This window comes from Callospermophilus lateralis, chromosome 12 (assembly GCF_048772815.1).
Source record: "Callospermophilus lateralis isolate mCalLat2 chromosome 12, mCalLat2.hap1, whole genome shotgun sequence".
NCBI classification, from domain to species: domain Eukaryota; kingdom Metazoa; phylum Chordata; class Mammalia; order Rodentia; family Sciuridae; genus Callospermophilus; species Callospermophilus lateralis.
The window spans coordinates 102,000,467-102,017,746 of NC_135316.1; the positions used below are offsets into that span (position 1 = coordinate 102,000,467).

The 17,280-nt window shown below is 36.6% G+C and overlaps 1 protein-coding gene across 2 annotated transcripts in view; it reads right to left on the minus strand.

Annotated features, from left to right (window-relative positions):
• Window positions 1–16,802, minus strand: part of Nalcn (sodium leak channel, non-selective) — a 288,482-nt gene extending 271,680 nt beyond the window's left edge. For both annotated transcript variants that reach the window (XM_076872192.1, XM_076872191.1), the window contains exons 1-2: window positions 16,695–16,802; window positions 13,742–13,924 (exon numbers count right to left, since the gene is read on the minus strand). In XM_076872192.1, the coding sequence (XP_076728307.1) occupies window positions 13,742–13,924; window positions 16,695–16,802 (291 nt within the window). The remainder of the gene's footprint in view (window positions 1–13,741; window positions 13,925–16,694) is intronic.
• Between the last annotated feature and the right edge of the window lie 478 nt (window positions 16,803–17,280).

Here is a 17,280-nt window from a genome sequence, read left to right on the forward strand (position 1 = left end):
TGAACTTGCTAAGAAAATAAAATGGGAGCACAATGTGAACATTTTAAATAGAATATGAAATATTTTGCAGGGTATTTTAAAAATAATTTCCATAGTCTTCCACCTTTAGTAACAAATAGATTATTAAAATATTTCCTTGAAAAACTTCCAGGTGCAATTTATATTGTTCATAATATCATATGATAAAACACTTAATGAAAGTTATCTCAGATAATTTCAATTAATTCATATCTCAGGCCCAGATATGGAATATAAACTTGACAAGCCTGTTTTACAGAAGATGTCTAATGAATGACTAGCAAACACACACACACATAACACCACCACCACCAACACTGTACCACCAGCATCTTTTGCAGAAACACAGATATGAACAAACCCAACTAATACACAGAGCAGTATTCTGTGTATAATAAAGCTATAAACATGGTGGGAGAAAGGAGAAGCTTTATTCTGTGGAGAGTTCACAGCTTCCAAATAAATGTGCAAATAATTTTATCAGTGGCAAGACAATCAACAAAGCTGGCGACTCAGGTGTTCAAGAAAACTCACAAATGAGATATCTGAAAGCAAACTCTTGAGGCTTGGGACTGGGTGACGAGGAGGACAATGAACCTAATTTAGTAGGTTCATTAATTTATACTTATGATTTATACTCCAAGAAGAGAAAAACTACATCTGAGGGTCCTGTAGGCTGTGTGTATACACAAACACATATGCACATACTGAATATAAAACCATTTAAAATTATTAGTTATCTTCAAAGTCTCATGGAACCTCATGTACTATGAGCATCATGTCTGATTGTTTTGCACAATTATATGAAAATATAAATCAATAGTAATTTGTATGCATACATTATAGCAGTATAGCCAATATGAAGTTGAATCCTATCTGATTCTAATTTTGATTAACATTCAAAACAATAATGGAACAATTATTTAAAGTTGCTTTCCAAATTCACTCATCCACTCAATGTATAGAATACTTTTAGAATTTGGACAGTGATCAAGAACTAGTGATTAAGGAATGAAAAAAACAAAAAAACTCCTGCCCTTTTATAGTTTTCATTCTCAGTTAATTTTCCAAAAGAAGATGAAAATAGTTCTCATTAGAGATCTATTTAAAATTAGAACAATTAAAAAGTAAATGTTAGGCAGGAAAAAAATAATTATAGATCACTGGATACAGAGGTACCCAAATAGGATAAGTTCATATGACATTTTTCCAAATCACTATTAATATTTTGTTTCTTTTTGTCATTAAAAATGTTATATATATATATATATATATATATATATATATATATATATAGTGTCACTACATTTATCCTCTTTTACTGCTCATAATTTGCTTTAGTCATGAATTAAATTAAGTATGACATAGGATGAGAGCTTGTCATTACACTGAGGATTATTTAAAATGTAACATGTGAGTTTAAACAATCATATTTCCCTGGGAGCCAGGGAGTGTCAGAAACCTGTGGCAGAAGGGGAATATAGTTTCATAATGTGTCCTGATGTATATGTGTGTGTGTGTGTGTGTGTGTGTGTGTCAATGTTACGTATGTGTGAAAATTTTTAAAACAGATTTCCAAAAATAAGTTTATAGAAAGGTGAACATTTTAGCCTTAAAAAAAAAAAATCACCTTTTAAGTTGTCAGAAATAGAGTCAAATGTTAACATTTGGGCCTCACAAATTCAGAATGCATGCTCATCAGTAACAGAGGTGACTGGATTTTTGTTTGTTATGTACTACATCAATCGGTTTGCTAAGGAAATTGATGTGGAAAAGCTAATCCACAATATATTCCCAACTACATAAAAGGATGGATTACTTTTTAGCCAATTTAGAAGCATGGGTGATGATCACAAAAGCATATAAACATTTAATTTCAAAATGACCTCATACTGTGAAAACTGGCTTAGCAAAATGTTCATTAGATAACAGAGAAAGCTATTTTTTAATAAGTGATTTTAATTGAATTGTTGGAAAAGGTTTCTGCTGTCGACCTTCCAGAGTTTGTCATGGTGTTTGCTGTCACCAACAAGCCCACGGCATGCTGGATGGCACGCAACAATCAATTAGACCTGATCTCTTTTTACTTTTTCCTGTTAAATATGGAAGTAATTCCCTGTGCATAATTTTTAATTTGTTTTCAAAAAATATTCATAAACACTTTTACAAAACAGTATTAGTTACCCAGAATACAAAGACCAGTAACAGTGTTTTTCTTTTTTTCTTTATTAACCTTTTCTTCTTAGCATTCTTTTTTTGTTCCATAGCTTTACTGAGGTAAAATTGAAGCACAATAAAATGAACATATTGGAAGTATGCAATTTGATCAATTTGATATGTATGTAACCAATACAATCAATATGAAAAGCAGTTCCATTATTATTTTCTTTAATTTGAAATTATTTATGTACTGTTTCCTGCATGATTTATTACATTGGAAATCAATCACTTAAGATATATAAAACCCCACCCCGACATGTCAACTATTTCCAAATTAAATAGCACACTTATAAATATCTCAGAGGTCAAGGAAGAAAGTACAAGAAAAGTAAATAAAAAATGCTTTGAACTAAGTGATATTAAAAGCTTAAAATATCAGTATCTCTGGGGTGAAATGGTACTCAGATGAACATCTATAACTTAGAATTATATAGGAAAGACAAATAACAGTAGGAGCAGAAATATATGAAATAGAAAATAAATAATACAGCTAAACAATACAAATCCAAAAAGTCTAATCAAGAAAAAAGAAAGAACACAAAAATTAATATCAATGGAAACGGAGCTATCAAAATAACCCTAGAGATGCTAAAAACATACAGCTAAACAATACAAATCAAAAAAAGTCTAATCAAGAAAAAAGAAAGAACACAAAAATTAATATCAATGGAAACGGAGCTATCAAAATAACCCTAGAGATGCTAAAAACCTATTAAGGTAATATTACAATTGTATGCCAACGTATATGAGAGCTTACATAACATGGTCTAATTAGAGAAGGATCTGTGCATTACTGAGAAGAAAGTGTATTAAGTCATTAGATGGATGAATTATGCTATATATGTCTGTTAATTCTAAATTATCAATGATATATTTTACTTCTATAGTTTCTTTATTTAGTTTTTGTTTGGAGGATCTATCCAGTGGTGACCAAGGCATGTTAAAATTACCCAGTTGTGGTCTATTTGATTCTTGAAATTGAGAAAGGTTTGTTTGATATACATAGATGCCCCATTGCTTGGGGCATAAATGGGCATCAATATTTATGATTGTTATGTCTTATTGCTGTATAATTCCCTTAAGCAATATGAAATGTCCTTCTTTGTTCCTTCTGATTAACTTTGGATTGAAGTCCACTTTATCTGATATGAGGATAGAAACTCCTGCTTGTTTACACAATTCATATGATGATATGTTTTTTCCCATCCTTTCACCTTCAGTCTGTGGATTGTCTATGTCGTGAGTCTCTTGGAGATAGCATATTGTTGAGTCTTGTTTTTTAATTAATCTGCCAGTCTATGTCTTTTGATCTATGAGTTTAGGCCACTAATGCTCAAGGATAGTATTGATATATGATTTGTGTTCCCGTTCATTTTGGTTTATTTCTAGCTTTAAATTTGAAAGAGTTTCTGCTTTGATTGACTATTCCTTTTCAAGGTTTCTTAACATCTTCTCTCCATGGTCAACCTATTTTCAAGCTTATGTATTTTGTCTTCACTGCCTGAGGTTCTTCTTCCAAGTGGTCTACTCTGTTGATATGCTTTCTATTGAATTTTCCATTTGGTTTATTGTCTCCTTCATTCCAAGGACTCCTGTTTAGGGTTTTTTGTTTTTTTCCCTAGAATCTCTACCTGTTTATTGAAGTGATCTCTTTCTCCCTGTATTTGCTCTCTTACATCATCCTTTCCTTCACAGATCAGTTTAACTATGTGCATTCTAAACTCCTTCTCTGACATTTTTCCCACTGGTTTTCTTGATGGATTCGGTTATTGGTGTATCTTGGTTTGCTTAGGGTGATTTGTTCCCTTGCTTTTTTATGTTGTTTGTGTGTCCACTCATCTAATGGTATGAACTGATAGTGTCCCTGAAGGTTTCCAGTACCTCACTGTTGAGGGGGAAACAATAAGAACAACCAATGCAAACAATATACAGCATTAAACCAAATAGTTCCTACTGTAATGTCTACAACGTTAATTATCACAATAAACAGAAATGATATGAAACAAGTTTGCAAAAAGGTTTACAATTTCAAATGGTGGAGAGGGAGAGAACAGAAGTGATAGAGGATGTGATGATTATGAGGTAGGAGGAGAGAAGACAGAAGTAAATGATTAAAGGATGAGTGAAAGAGAGAACAATAGAGATTGCTGTCAGCAGAACAAAACAGAGATTCAATGGAAACAGGTAGGAGAAGAAAACATATTTAAAGCAATTTTTTTAAAAAAATAAAAGAATACAAAACAAAACCAAAATATACTAGTCAAATGTCCTAGTTTACAAAAATGAGTCCATGTAATGTAACTGGCTTCAAAAATGCTAGATATGAGAAGAAAAAAAATAGGAAACTATATAAATGTCCATGTACCATTAAGGCCACAACTAAAGAGTGAAAAGAGAATTTAAGAAAAGAAAAAAAAGAAAAAACATCTTGAAAAGTTAAAGGATTCTTTCCATTGGAGTTCACAATGTTCTGAGGCTCTCTTCTCAGCAGTGTTAGGTGGGGTGTGATGTTCCACCCTCTGGGTTGCTGGAGTGACAGAGGTGATCCTAGTGAGTTCCTGGAGGCAGGGTTAATCTCAGGTGGGCTCCAAGCTCTTCCCTGAAAGCTAATTGTTCTGGAGATTTTAACCAGACCCATCAGCTCTCAGTACTTACTGATTCACACTAGAAGACTTTACATCAGGGATCACCCCTGGGTTCCACTCATGTTGTGGGGGACCCAATTCTCAGTCCCCTATGTCACCTGCCGACCCTATGTTTCCTGGTCTCAGGTTCAGTCTTCAAACAGTTTCTCCAGACCCACACTTCAGAGTTCCAGGCCAGATGTGTCTCTCCCAGCCAGTCCTGCAAGCACTCAGATTGGAGTGGAAGGGGAAGAGGCGGTGGGTTTCCATAACCATTTGTCTCCTCTGTAACCCTCTCTCCATCTCTGATTCTCTCCCGATCACTTAAGCACACTCTGTGTCATGCAGAGTGTGTTTAGCAGGACTAAACCAAACTCTTGTTTGCCAGGAGTCGGCTTCACAGTGGTTCCTCCTTTGTCCTCTGCATGCAGCTTGGAGAGGTGGCAGCTTCTTTCCCCACACACAGTATCCCGCAGTGAGTCCTTCAGGTTTCTCAGGCAATGTGGTTGGTCTCTTAAGGCTTGGTACCCAGACACACCTCAGGCCTCCCAAGAATGTGGCTTCCTTTAATTCCATTGTCCCTCTACTATGCTCAGAGAGGGATCTCTCTGGCCAAACTTCCTGCCCAGGGAGTTTTTCCTTATTTTATTATATCCAACCTCCTGTGTCCCCTGGTTTGCTTTGAATGTCCAGTTTTAGTTCCTGTAAAGTTCCTCCCACTGATTTTTTGGTTTTTTCTTTCTTTCTTGGTTTCACGCCACAGAACAGCCTGGAAGGTGACCTCCTCTATTCTGCCATCTTGGATCTCTTAGCATTCTTTGTTTTTTTTTTTTTTTTTTTTCCCATGCTTTTCTGTCTTCCTCAAAATTTCTGGCCTGATTTTCCTCCCAACTCTGAGCTAACCACAGCTTACTCTGATCACCTTAATGCATACCTAGGGCAACAGACCACTCAGCTCCTGTATACAAATAATGTTCACATTGTGTTATGAACAGAATAATCTTTTGTCAGCTCTGTTGGTTGTTTCAGGATTTATATTTTGGTATTAGATTGAATGATGACATTTGAATTTCCTACATAGATTATCTCTGAACTGGTTCTTTTGTTGCTTAAAAAAGAAAAGAAAAAATCTGTATCCAGCGGTAAATGTTTGCATTTATTAGGAAGATTAGCAATACCTTAAGATTTTTAAGCCAGGTAATTGAGAGTGGTAGTCCCAAGACCTAGCCCAGTGTATGATATACAGCAGGCATAGATGAATGATTGCATGAACCATCTTACAGAGCTTCTATAGATTGCAATGTATACAGCAAGAAGCCAATTAAGCCTGAGAACGCATCCATCCATCACTTGCTAAAACTACTAATATTGCTTCTAAAAGGAAATTATTCCCTCTGGCAAAGAGAGAAAGATGTACTGCCTTTCGAGTTAATATCATTAACTTAAGTCTCCTCCTGCATGATTATGAAAGAACACAGATGAGATTAGGAGATGACTGTTGGGTATTTCCTGGATTAGTACAGCTTGAATAAGCAGAGATGAACACGCCGTACAAATAGGAAGAGGGACAAGATTTATATAATATGCTTTGCAAGGAAATTCTAAACAGAATCAAACTGGTAGGAATTGAAGTTACTATCATATTAATCATTATCAATAATCAGTAAGGCTTAATACGTTTAAAATATTTTTAATGAACACAGGTTTTGACATCTGGCATTAGAAGTATAATCTCAGATTACATTTTATGCCTGAGGCAGCTAGCAAATCATCTGTTTTTTTTTTCAGTTTTTATTTTCAAAGGCCTTATCAAAATTGGTTAAAAGTTGTTGTAATTTGATATATAAGTACATCCAGATCCTTAAAAATCCTATTTCACTGATGCCTTAGTTATAATATTATTTGTAAATAATACATCATCCTATATCCCTGCTTCCAAAAAAAAAAAAAAAACAACATAACTAGAATTAAGTCAGGAAATTGAATGCCTGGTGCTACGAGAGACATTTTAGCACCTCAACCACAAAAGAGAGGATGTAATTTGTGTTTTGCATCAATAAGAAATAGAGAGTGGAGGGCTCCAGTTATGGGCAGAAATCAGTACACTGGTGGCTGAGTAGATGAGATAGATATTCAAGAACTGTCTGTTGATTTTTATAAAGGTAAACAGCTGGAGCCTGCCAATCAATTATCTAGCATGAGAAAGTAACTTAAAGTGCCTTGCAAGTCTTTAGCAAGCAGAGAGACCAGACACATTTATAGGGCTGTATTTTGTAGCCACAAAATTATATGCACTGGTATAGCTTCTTGAGCGCGTGATTTATTGTCCCCAGTTCCCAGGGCCCATCTGTCACTGTGTCTTAGCTTTATTATTTATTACTTCAACCGTGCTCAAAGGATGCATGTTACTTTTACCTAGGTCTATTGCTAGATGAAAAACTGACAACTGAGAATTGTTTGAAGAATTCACAGCCTTCAACACATGGGATGATCTGCAGCAGCACAAATACATATCATCCAAAATGTCTTGTTTTCACCTTTAGGGATTTGGTGAGCCAGAAAGCTTCTAAGAAGAGGAATTAATGGAGAGGGAATTAGAAACAAATTATTGGGGACTAGGAATTAGTTGGCAGACACCTTGGAGCATGAGAAGTATAAAATATGGGAATTCTTAAAACAAATATATCCCTTTAACAAAAAACCAAAACAACAACAACAAAAAAATTAAAGCTAGATCTTTCCAGAATGACTTTCTGCTTCAGTTTCTCTCTCTGGTACTGCATGGAGCGGGCCATCTCCAGAATGAACTTCTCAGACATAAATCAGACCAGGCCACTGGTGGATGAAAAACTCCCACAGCATGAAGGTGGAACTCACAGAGCTTCCGGGCCCTGCAAGAGGCAGCCAGCCTTCTTCACCAATCCTCTCTGAGCGCTGGGGACCTGCCACTTCTGACTCCTTACAGTTCTCCAGGTACAAGGCTGCTCCCGCCTCTGAATCTCAGAGGTTTCCTTTTCTCTCTGTGAAATCTTTTCCCTTCCTCCCCACACCCTGCCATACACATCACATGCTCCCATCAAGACATCGTTCCCACTCTCCCTTCTTCCAGACTTCCCTGGTATCCCCAAGTGATGTTCTGCTCTCTTTATCTGCGCTTGCCTCCCCCCACCCCTTTCTTTTTCTTTTTTGCTGCCTTAGAGATTGAACCCAGGGGTGTTGTAGCACTGAGCTTGGTTTGTCTGTTTCCTTTCTCATGGGGCAGTGAAAAACTCACTACATGTCAGCTGAGAGATTAAAGGAAAACTTGGAAATCTGTGTACTGGCATCTAAGAATATAATCTTATACTTGCATTATACTTACATCTTAAATATTTAAATATCTGAAATATCTTATATTCATATTTATACATTTGACAAGCGACTAGGTCAATAAAATTAGTGGACAATACCAGGAAATTACAGCTTCAGTACTCTTACTTTGAACACCCCCACCCCCCAAAAAGAGAAAAGATTTGGTTTGTTGTACTTAATTTTATAAATCAGGTATCTTTAGTTAACAGTAACTTAAGCATTAGGTATACATTTTAAGTATACCCTAATATTGCCAAAACAGACGAGGTGTAATTTTAAAGAACTGTGTATGAGGAATGGCCAACGATACGTGGCTTTCTTCTACAGGTATTTTATTATGGACCAATCGAATTTCAGGCATAAAAGACACTCTTCCACAGAAGACAAGACAAACTTCTGTTACTCACCCAATATCTAAATCTGACTATTCCTTAGAGTACTTTAGGTGCAAATCAATGTATATTAAACATCTGTACAACTCTGTTCCAAACAATGTGGAAACTTTGGAAGAGTGTTACCTGATGATTAAAACAGAACACAAACACTCAGGACGTCCCTGTGGGTGCATGAGCACCCAGGCTTACGTCCTATGAGTGGTCAAACACAGCATGTCTGCAATGACCCTGGGTGGAGAGAGGAAGAAATTGAGTGAGAGGAAAGGGCAGTGCTATTGGCAAATGAATTAAGGTAAAAAAAGTATTAAAAAGTAAAGTTTGAGAGACATATGCTTAATCAATGTTTTAATTATTGTAGGGTAACTTGGTGAGGGTACAATAACTTACATTTGAACAACATTAGAAGTCTTCTAAAAAAGTAGCACAGAGTCCCCCTGGGCCTGAATAGTTCTTAGGATGAAGTAACTTAAATACTTAAAATATATCCTTGTTTCTCATGTAACTATAAAAGCAAAACAAATCCACAAATACGAAACTACAATGTAATAACATTTAAATTAACAGCATCAAGCTAATGTGGCATATGACAGCTTGCTAAAACCATCTGATTAAAAGCTTAAGCCTTAAATATGAGGATGTGCTCTCGAGCCCACTGCCCTTCTGAGCTGTGACTGTTCTGTTGTGCACGTTTGCAGATGTGTGTGGCACCAAATGCTGAAGTTCTGATGGGGGTGCCCACCAGGAAAATGACATCAGCACTGCTTCCTTTAGCTTTCCCAGACTAAAAAAAAAAAAAAAAGTAAAAAACCTAGATTGATTTTAATTTTTAATTTTCAACTCTCACATATTGAAAATAAGAAACAATATTTTTGGTTTATAGTAATTATCTCATTTAAATGTTGATGGAAATTCAAAAATACTAAAAATGGCTAATTTACAATACTTTGAACAAACGACTTGGTTATAAATCAAGTTTTTATTCTTTACCTACTGGTTCAACTTCTAATATGTCAATTGTTAACACTTCACTTGATGCTCTGTTTGCTTGGAATGAACATATAATTCAAGTTTCACACCTTCTCTGTTGTTCTGATCTGTTAGAGCAGTGACCATTAGAGTGGTACCTATTGTTATTTGGGGGATGGGAAATCCATGACTTTATTAAATAACTAAGAAACAAAATTTTCTTCTAGGAAAATGTCATAAATTTGTTTCATTCAAGCCAGTATCTTAAAGAAGTCAGTAAATGCAGATTTCAATCACAAAGGGCTCAACCCAGAACATTTGGTTCTTTCACAGTCTGGGCAGAGGTTGCCGGAGCCTGGGTGACCAACCTAGTCAAGCGACAGAGTCAGCCAGGGACTTAGTGATCTCAGATTGCCACCTAGGATGAGGCAGCACCAAGGAATAAAAGCCACAATTGAAGAAGAGACACTTTAGGACTCTCCCAAGACCAACTTTCCTCCAAATAGGCCTCCCGAGACAGCTATCAATTATGTGAGCCCATGCCTGTCTAAACCTACTGCTTAGAAAAACTGGCTAGCAACTTTGTAGAAGACTCAGACATGACCAAAGTGAATAAAATGTTGTAAATAAAGGGAAAAGAAAGGAAATGGAATAATAAATAATAAATGGGAAGGAAATGGAATAATCCAAAATCCATTCATGGAGGGTATAGTGGATGCCCACCACTTCCAAGAACCAACAGAATTCCATAATATAGAATCTTCTAATATACACTGCGGAATACCGAGAGGAAACCTCAGAGAGGGAATCTAAGAATAAGTGACCCAGTATGTAGAACTGTAACTTAGCAGGATACAAATTATAGGTAATACAAAACCAAAGAACAACATAAAAACCACCAACAACAAATGTCCACCAAGGCACTGCAGGAAAATTAAGAGCAATGGAACATCCTAGTCTCAGCTACCTGCAAAAATCTCTCTTACAGAGACCAGAGACCATGTTAAAGAAAAACTACAGGAGCAGAATCCAAACAGGGTAGGGCAGGTGCAGTGGGGCCAGTGCAGAAGAGGGATCAGATGAGAGGGTCAGCAGAGCAGAGGAAGTGCAGGTTGGAACTGTGATGGTGGGTGACTGATAAGCTGCTGTGGTTTAGATATTATGTGTTCTCCAAAAGCTCACGTGTGAGACAGTGCAAGAAAGCTTGGAGATGAAATGATTGGGTTTTGAGAACCTTAATCCAACCAGTGCATTAAACTTCTGATAGAGACTAACTGGGTGGTAACCTTAGGCATTTCACATTCTTATGTCAGGATTCTCTGCCTCACCTTGGGCCCTGAGGAAAGGAATCAGCCATTTATGGACTGAGAACTCCGAAACCATGAGCCCCCAAATAAACTTTTCTTCCTCTAATTGTTCTTGTCAGGTCTTTTGGTTACAGCAAGGAGAAAGCTGACTAAAACACCAGCCAACCTGAGCAAAAGAAATTCCAGGACAAGTAACAACAAAATACATAATTATGAGAAAATACTTAGGAAACAAAGGATATCAAAATTATTTTAAGCAAAATATCTTGCAGAATGTATGGGGCTAAAACTTATTGGACTTAAAGAGACTTGAAAGAAACTCAGAAAATATGTATCTTGTGTCAATAAGTTAAACAAACTAGAGGATACTTTCCTAAGAAAATATACTTCATCAAGCAGACCAAGCAAATCTAACAGACCAATTTCCATAAAAGAAATAGGAAATATTGCAAAGGAAAACTCAACAAAAAAGCATCAAGACTAGATGGTTTCACAGGACACTTGCACCCAACTTTGAAGGTTAAAACACTTCTTGGAGAACCCAGACTATCTCAAAGCACAGAAGTGCAAGCAAGTGTACACAGACACACACACACACACACACACACACACACACACACACACACACGAAAACCTAATATCAAAACCCAACAAAGATTAGAGAGAATTTAAAAATTGAGAAAATAATAAATACAATAAAATATGTTAAACCTGAATGAAAATGTATCATGACCTCGTTGGGTTTCTTCCAGGAAGGTAAAAGTGGTTCAATATCAGGAGATCTATTCTATTACAGGAGGAAAAAATAACCACCTGTCAAATTTCAAAAGTATTCATGATACAATTCTCAACAATTGGAATTAATGTTTATCACCTTAACCTGATAAAGATATGAACACTTCAAACCCAAATCTTTCAAATTATTTAATAAGGAAACACTAGACTTGCTGTAGGGAACTAGGAACAAAACAAGGATGTTCATGCCTCTAGCACTATTTAAAATTTTATCAGCAGCATTAGCTAATTAAATATGTGAAAGCAATCAGGGACAAAGAATCAGAAAGAAAACAGCTATATCTGCCTTTAAGATTTGCATATGATGTGATGGTATGGAAATACCAAAAGAATTAATGGAAAGATTGCTATAAATAGTGCAAGAAATTCACAACTGATATCACAAAAGTTAATGCTCCTAACACAGACAGAGTATTGAAAATTTGAATTAAAAATGACTTAAAATAGCTCTGAGAAACATTAAATCATGCTCAGACTCACTACCAATAGGGAAATACAAGTTAAAAATGGCACCAAGTTACTATTTCTCAAGCATCAAGTTGAAAAATACCCACAAGTCCAACACATGTTATGGTGACCATGTGAGGAAAGAGGTACCTGTACATTTCCATTCAAAATACACAAGAGGCCAGGAGTATGGAATTTATAAAAGCTACAAAGTGACACCATCAGTAAACAATCCGATAAATCTAGGAAGCAGAATATTCTATAAGACCAAAAAAAGGCTCATTTCTTCCAATGGATCAATGACTGGGAAAAAATATCTTGCAGAATGTATGGGGCTAAAACTTATTGGACTTAAAGAGACTTGAAAGATACTTAGAAAATATAATAATCAAATACATTGTGTAGACCTTGTTTGGGTCCTGATTCAAAGAAACCAATGATAAAAAGAAATATTTGTGACAACCTGGGTGGGTATCAGCCTATTTCAAGGAATTATTAGTAATTTTGCTAGAGATAATAATGGTGATTATGCTAAAAAAGGGAAATTTAATCAATGTATGAGGAGTTATTTCTGAAAGGACTTATCAGAGTTGCTTTAAGATGAGCTGGCTACCATGTTGAGCATTGTTAATGTGTGATGCATTACTACTACAATCTACTTTTGTTTAAACTGTAAAATTCCATAAGAAAAAGTTAAGAGTGAACACAGTGCTCCATGGACTGCAGTCACTCTTGTAAGAGACTAGCATGCCATGCAGTATCCACAAAGGGCATCCATGGAAGGGAACAGCAGGGTGGGCTGTGAGTCATCCCGCTGAATTCTCAGAATCCTCAAACAGAATGGAACCTTCTCCTTCCCAAATTACCTAATCTGAGATGTTGATAACAACCAGTAAATGAGAGCCAGGCTTTGAGTCAAATCTGTCACTTGCCCGACCCCAAAGCTGACACTGCTGTACGTTTATGTCACTGTCCCCCTGGAAGGGACAATTAAAGTGCTCCAGCAAAAGTATCATCCACGTACTGTATGAAGGACAAAAATCTTCTCCCTTTCCTTTCTTTTCCCTTTATTTACAACTTTTTATTCACTTTGGTCTCCTTATGGTGCCAATTTTATAATAGTCTTGGAGTTCCTTTCTGTCCCATGTCCCCCGCCCCCGACCTTTTTTTCCGCTTCTTTTCGTATCTTCAAAACAGCTCAGATGAATGACATTCTATCGAATATCATCATGCTCTAACTTCATTACGTACTCTCCACCCTGCTTTCCTTTGGTCAACAAGATATTATTTGTGAGGCACAAATAATAAGGTGCTCTGTTCTGTGACAATGCCAGGCCATGGGCTCCGCCCTCTGTGGCATCATATCCTTCACCCTGCCTTCACAAAGCTGGCATTTGGGCCATTTCAGATGTTGCCAGGCTTATTATAAAATGCAATTAACTTTTAAGATATTCTTATGCAACTTAGCTCTTACTAATTTCTGTTGGCATGCCCTTTTTAAAGATTTCAATATGAATTAAATTAAAAGGGGTCTCATTTTACTGAAATTAATGTGAAAATATCATTAAACTGATGAAGATGTTCCACACACATTGGGTATTGACTTAAGGACACTCACCTTGACAATACCACGGATGTGCATCTTTGCTATCATCTCTGCAGTGTACAGGAACATCAACAAAGTATCCAGAGTAAAGGTCACATACTGGAGAGGAGGGTAGTGCTCGAAGGTCATTGGTGTGTTCATACACACAGAGATGACGCTGATGATGGCACAGATGCGCAGCAGAGAGTGGACCCACTGCAGGAGAGGCACAGAGAGACCACATGACACTCCAGATGGGTTTCTTTAGCCTGCATTATGAACCATACTACTTGCCAGACATAAAGCTAGGACTTAAATGTTCCACCAGTGTGGAGATAAGGAAGAAGGGGATGAGTGTCTATTAGGTGCTTTCATGTGCTAAGTGCAGCTTGCTTTCAACATGAACACACTAAGATTCAGAAAGGTTAGGAGACATTCCTGTGGTCAGACATAAAGAAGTGCCAAAACCTAGATTTAGAGCTAATCAGGATTTAAAGGTCTCTGCTAATTTCCAGCAATTCACTCATAGAAAGACTTGATGTTGCTCTTCCCCTGTTTTATACTATGAGCCCCTAGAATTTGGGTCATATTCTATTTATAGTACTATATTTACATAGTGTAGCATCTACCACAATGACTTATCATCAGAGATCACAAATGCCTTTTAAAAGGAATTGATATAGAATGCTTCCCGTGTATAGGGTTTTCTTTTTATTTGTATCATATATAATCTGAACGAAACATAATTTTAAAAATCTACTTCATCCTATATTTTGAAAAGATAATAAGTGAACTTTTTATTTTAGAGAGCATGTTATGTACAAATTTTGCCCAGAATCGCCTTCAGAATTGTAAAAATTTAGGTTTTCGTGCCATTCTAGCAACACATCCACTGTTGGAAGATTTTTCTTAACCCCCAAACAAGAGGAAAGATTAAAAATATAAATGTGGGTGTTTACATATACATATACATATGTATAGGACTTATGGTCATTCACAAACAATATCTTATTCTGAAAAGTAATACCTAGGATAAAAATACTTAATTGCATCTACATGATAACCCACATAATTAATATCACCAGTGAATTATTTAGCACACAAATTCTTAAGCATAATGTAAATGTTGTTTATTGACCATCTTGGATACATATATGGTTTTGTTAATTCATTAACTTTTTATTCTCCCTGAAAAAAAATTAGTTTAGTAGTAGATGAATTCTGCAGATATGCAAACTAGTAAACCTTTAAATCATTCTAGATGACTTATAATACCTAACGCTATATTAGTACTATGTATATACTTTCATACTGAATTGTTTCTCAAATAATGACAAGAAAGAAGACTGCAAGAAAAGATTATAAGAACTTTGAGGGGAATTAGACATATGTGGGCTAGGGAGTAGATTCTAATATTTGCCTGACAGTTATAATATTTGCATGAAGACATCGTGCCAGTAATTCCATGCCACCTACGTCACTGATGATCCGATTTCTTTTAAGGGTTGATGTACATTTCATGCAATTTGGAAGCACTTCAATAACTAGCGCCTGTCTGGATTTCCAACATAAAGAATCTAGTTACCAAAAGAGCTTCCAAAGAAGGGTCCTTGCACAACAAATCTGTTTTGAATTTGAAGAAAGATTTACAATTACAGGGCTGGGGTTGTGGCTCAGTGGTAGAGCATGTGCCTTGCGTGTGTGAGGCACTGGGTTCCATCCTCAGCACCATCTAAAAATAAATAAAGGTATTGTGTCCATCTACAACTAAAAAAATATTTTTTTAAAAAAAGATTTACAATTACATATTAATTATGACAGTGCTTCTGAAGCTGTATCTGTATCACCACCATGTTCATATAGTTTTGTAGCAGTTAGACACTAAGAAAAAGTTAGTACATGATTTATTCTATCTTCCACTCAATTCTCTAAATACTGATGGAAGACCTGCTGTGCATCAGATGTGCTGGGCTGTGAGGTTATAAAATGGAAGCAATACAGTCCAACTTATAATGATCATGCAGGACAGTAGAACAGCACATATACATTATACACACAGTCATCCCTTGAAATCTGTGATATCTGTTAGGTAGTTATCTGTTGGTTCCAGGAACCCCCCGTAGACACCAAAATCCAAGGATGCTCAAGTGTCCTGTATAAAATGGCATATAACTTATCCACATTCTCTGGTACACTTTAGATCATTCTAGATGACTTATAATACCTAACGCTATATTAGTACTATGTATATACTTTCATACTGAATTGTTTCTCAAATAATGACAAGAAAGAAGACTGCAAGTTCAGTACAGAAGTAGTTATTTAAAGAATATTTTCAATTGGTGGAATCTGTAGATACAGAATCTGTGGATACAGAGTACTGGCTCTATTTATATACAATATACGTTTATATTATGCACAAATATAAAACGGGATAAGTGGTAGGGAGGGTTGGTGTCTCCAGCAGTCCTAATGGATGCAGAGGATTTGACTCCTCAGAGCAGTACACACAGGGCAGTGATGTGGACAAGCCCAACAGTCTGGGGAGCAGGAAGTGGCTGCTGAGCCTCAAGAGGAGTGGTGTGTAGATTCAGGGAGAGGTAGCTGCTAGCCAGGGCAGAGCCTGCAATAAAGCTGTAAATGTAATGCCAACACATTTCAATTCACAATGACGGCATCAGGGATGTTTCGATGATTGTAAAGCACTAATAGCAGCATAGAGAGAAATGTGAGCAGACTGGGAAAGCAGAGTGGAAAGGGGAGGGAACTAGACCACCTGGCCTCTCTTCCTCTGAGAGCAACTCACAGTGGCACCTCATCCTTTCATTTGAATGGCTCTCGACTTCCAGACTCTGAGACTCATTTATATTCCACTGCAGCTCAAACAGTCAGTTCAAAGCCAAAGGTACATGATTTTTGAATTTGCGAATCAAATTTCTCTTATTATCAGCATGTGCTTCTCCATACTTCAAAAAAAGAAACTTACTGGCTTGTTAATCCAGAGGATGTCGGCGTTGTCTGACAGAGATTCGTCAGGACCAAAGTCAGTAACTGGCTGGGCTTCCACCCTGGAGCTCTGCTTCCGTTTGAGCATGCTGAAGTTAGCTTTGGGGGGCCGGTACCAAATGACAGTCTGGGAAAAGGAAGAGAGGGTTTGTTCATCACCCAATCAAAAACATCAAGGTCTTCATGTGTGTTCAGGAATTGGTGGATCAACAGGTGTTCCATCCATTGTATACCACAAATGCATGCAAATTGAAATCTTAAAAAGATGAGATAAAATAACTATTAATAAAAGCTTGATTTGTTTCTCCCAATGTAATCGATTATCTTATATACTTCATAAGTAGTTTAGAGACCACTGAACAGCAGGGGTAAATTGCTTGCCTCTTTGGGGACACATTGTCAGAAAAATTTCTGAGATATATGTTCATATACCTACAGCTGCCTCCACTTCAAGATGGTTTGTACCAAAGCCCTGCTGACTATCCAGATGGGGCCTGTGTTCTGCAATAGTTACCCTGTGTCGTTTTAATAGGACATTCACACTTAGCTCTTATTTTCCACAGTAG